Here is a 1,384-nt window from a genome sequence, read left to right as displayed (position 1 = left end):
TTTCATCAGCCAGAGGAAGAGATGTAATGTTTGGACATTCACAGACCGTTAATGATTCAAGGGGAATAGGATTTGAATTGCTACAAAAATTCAAAGTCGTCCACTCCATATTGTCATATATCTTCAAGGTCTTGAGCTTAGCAGGCAAAGAGGGCAACTCTTTCAACTTCGGGCAGTGATATAGCTCCAGTTCAATTAAGCAAGGAAACAAACATCCATCTTCAGCAGCTACTCCTGCCTCAAACCAATCCTCTAATTCTTCTAATTTCTCAATATATAACTTCTCTAGCACTGGAAAGGTACGGTATTTATCATTCCCATTAAATTTACTTACGAGCCATTTTACTTTTGGCATGTTATCAAGTTTGAGAGACTTGAGGAAGAGAAGTTGCCCAAAAGGTGGAAGAGTTTCACACTCCAAGCATTCTGTCAATTCGATTTTCTCTAGATTGAAGATCGGATTGACATTGTTCATCCACATTGCAGATCTTGCACCCATGTATCTCTTTATGCTCAGATTCCTTAGACATTTTGGTGGCTGAAGATTGTCGAGCACGTTCTCATTGAAATTGATGTTCCTCAAATCAGTGTTACTCCAACATAAAATCAAATCTGCGAGCCTCCTCTTGGCACATAATTTGGCACTACAAGCCTCCTCGGCATCCTTAATATTTTCAAGGCAATTGATTCCTAATTTGCAAAGATCATTCATGTTCTCTAGCTCCCCAATTCTATAACCACTCGCATCTCCAAGATCAAACATTTTCAATTCTTGAAGAAACTTTAGCTTCCCAATCCCACCTATCGATGAAATACAATTCTTGGGCAATTTCACGTAATGCAAGTTAGAAAGGTTATTAATGTCACTTGGAAAAAAATCAGCACCTTTCTCTAGCCCATCATAGATTATGTATTGCAAGTGATAGAGATTACTTAGAGATTTTGGCAGCATAGTCAAATAAAAACTATCAATCTTTAAGTATCGAAGATGTATCAAATTTTCAATCTCCTCAGGTATCAGCTCCAAGGTTAATGGCGCAAATATCTCTAACAAGCGTAGGCTTCTCAATGCTTTGAATATTTTACTAAGTGCATAGATATCCTGATAAGAAGGTAGATAGAACAAGGAAAGAGAATGCAAATATTTAAACTTCCCAATCGCTTTTATGATGCCTGGATTTGTAGTTTTAACAGACAAGTATCGAAGAGTCTTAGGAATTGGAGAAGGCAACTTTGTACTATCCTCAACTCTTAAGCATTCATGTATGGAAACAGATTGTGCTAATTCATGTATTAAATCATGCATCTTATAGTAATAATCTTCAAACTTGTCAAAGAAATTTTTTCTAACCAAAACATCAAAATACCTTCCTCCGATATCCTC

The 1,384-nt window shown here is 36.8% G+C and overlaps 1 protein-coding gene across 1 annotated transcript; it reads right to left on the bottom strand.

Annotated features, from left to right (window-relative positions):
- Positions 1 to 4: 4 nt before the first annotated feature.
- On the bottom strand, positions 5 to 1,378 carry LOC114578902 (putative disease resistance protein At3g14460; the record flags this gene model as incomplete). Its single annotated transcript, XM_028692474.1, has 1 exon — positions 5 to 1,378. A coding segment is annotated over exon 1 (1,302 nt), but the record flags the coding sequence as incomplete, so codon positions are not given.
- Positions 1,379 to 1,384: the final 6 nt, after the last annotated feature.

Source organism: Dendrobium catenatum, unplaced genomic scaffold, assembly GCF_001605985.2.
Source record: "Dendrobium catenatum unplaced genomic scaffold, ASM160598v2 original_scaffold_210933, whole genome shotgun sequence".
NCBI lineage: Eukaryota > Viridiplantae > Streptophyta > Magnoliopsida > Asparagales > Orchidaceae > Dendrobium > Dendrobium catenatum.
Note: the sequence above shows the minus strand (reverse complement) of the source record. Positions and strands in the feature narration are given on the sequence as shown.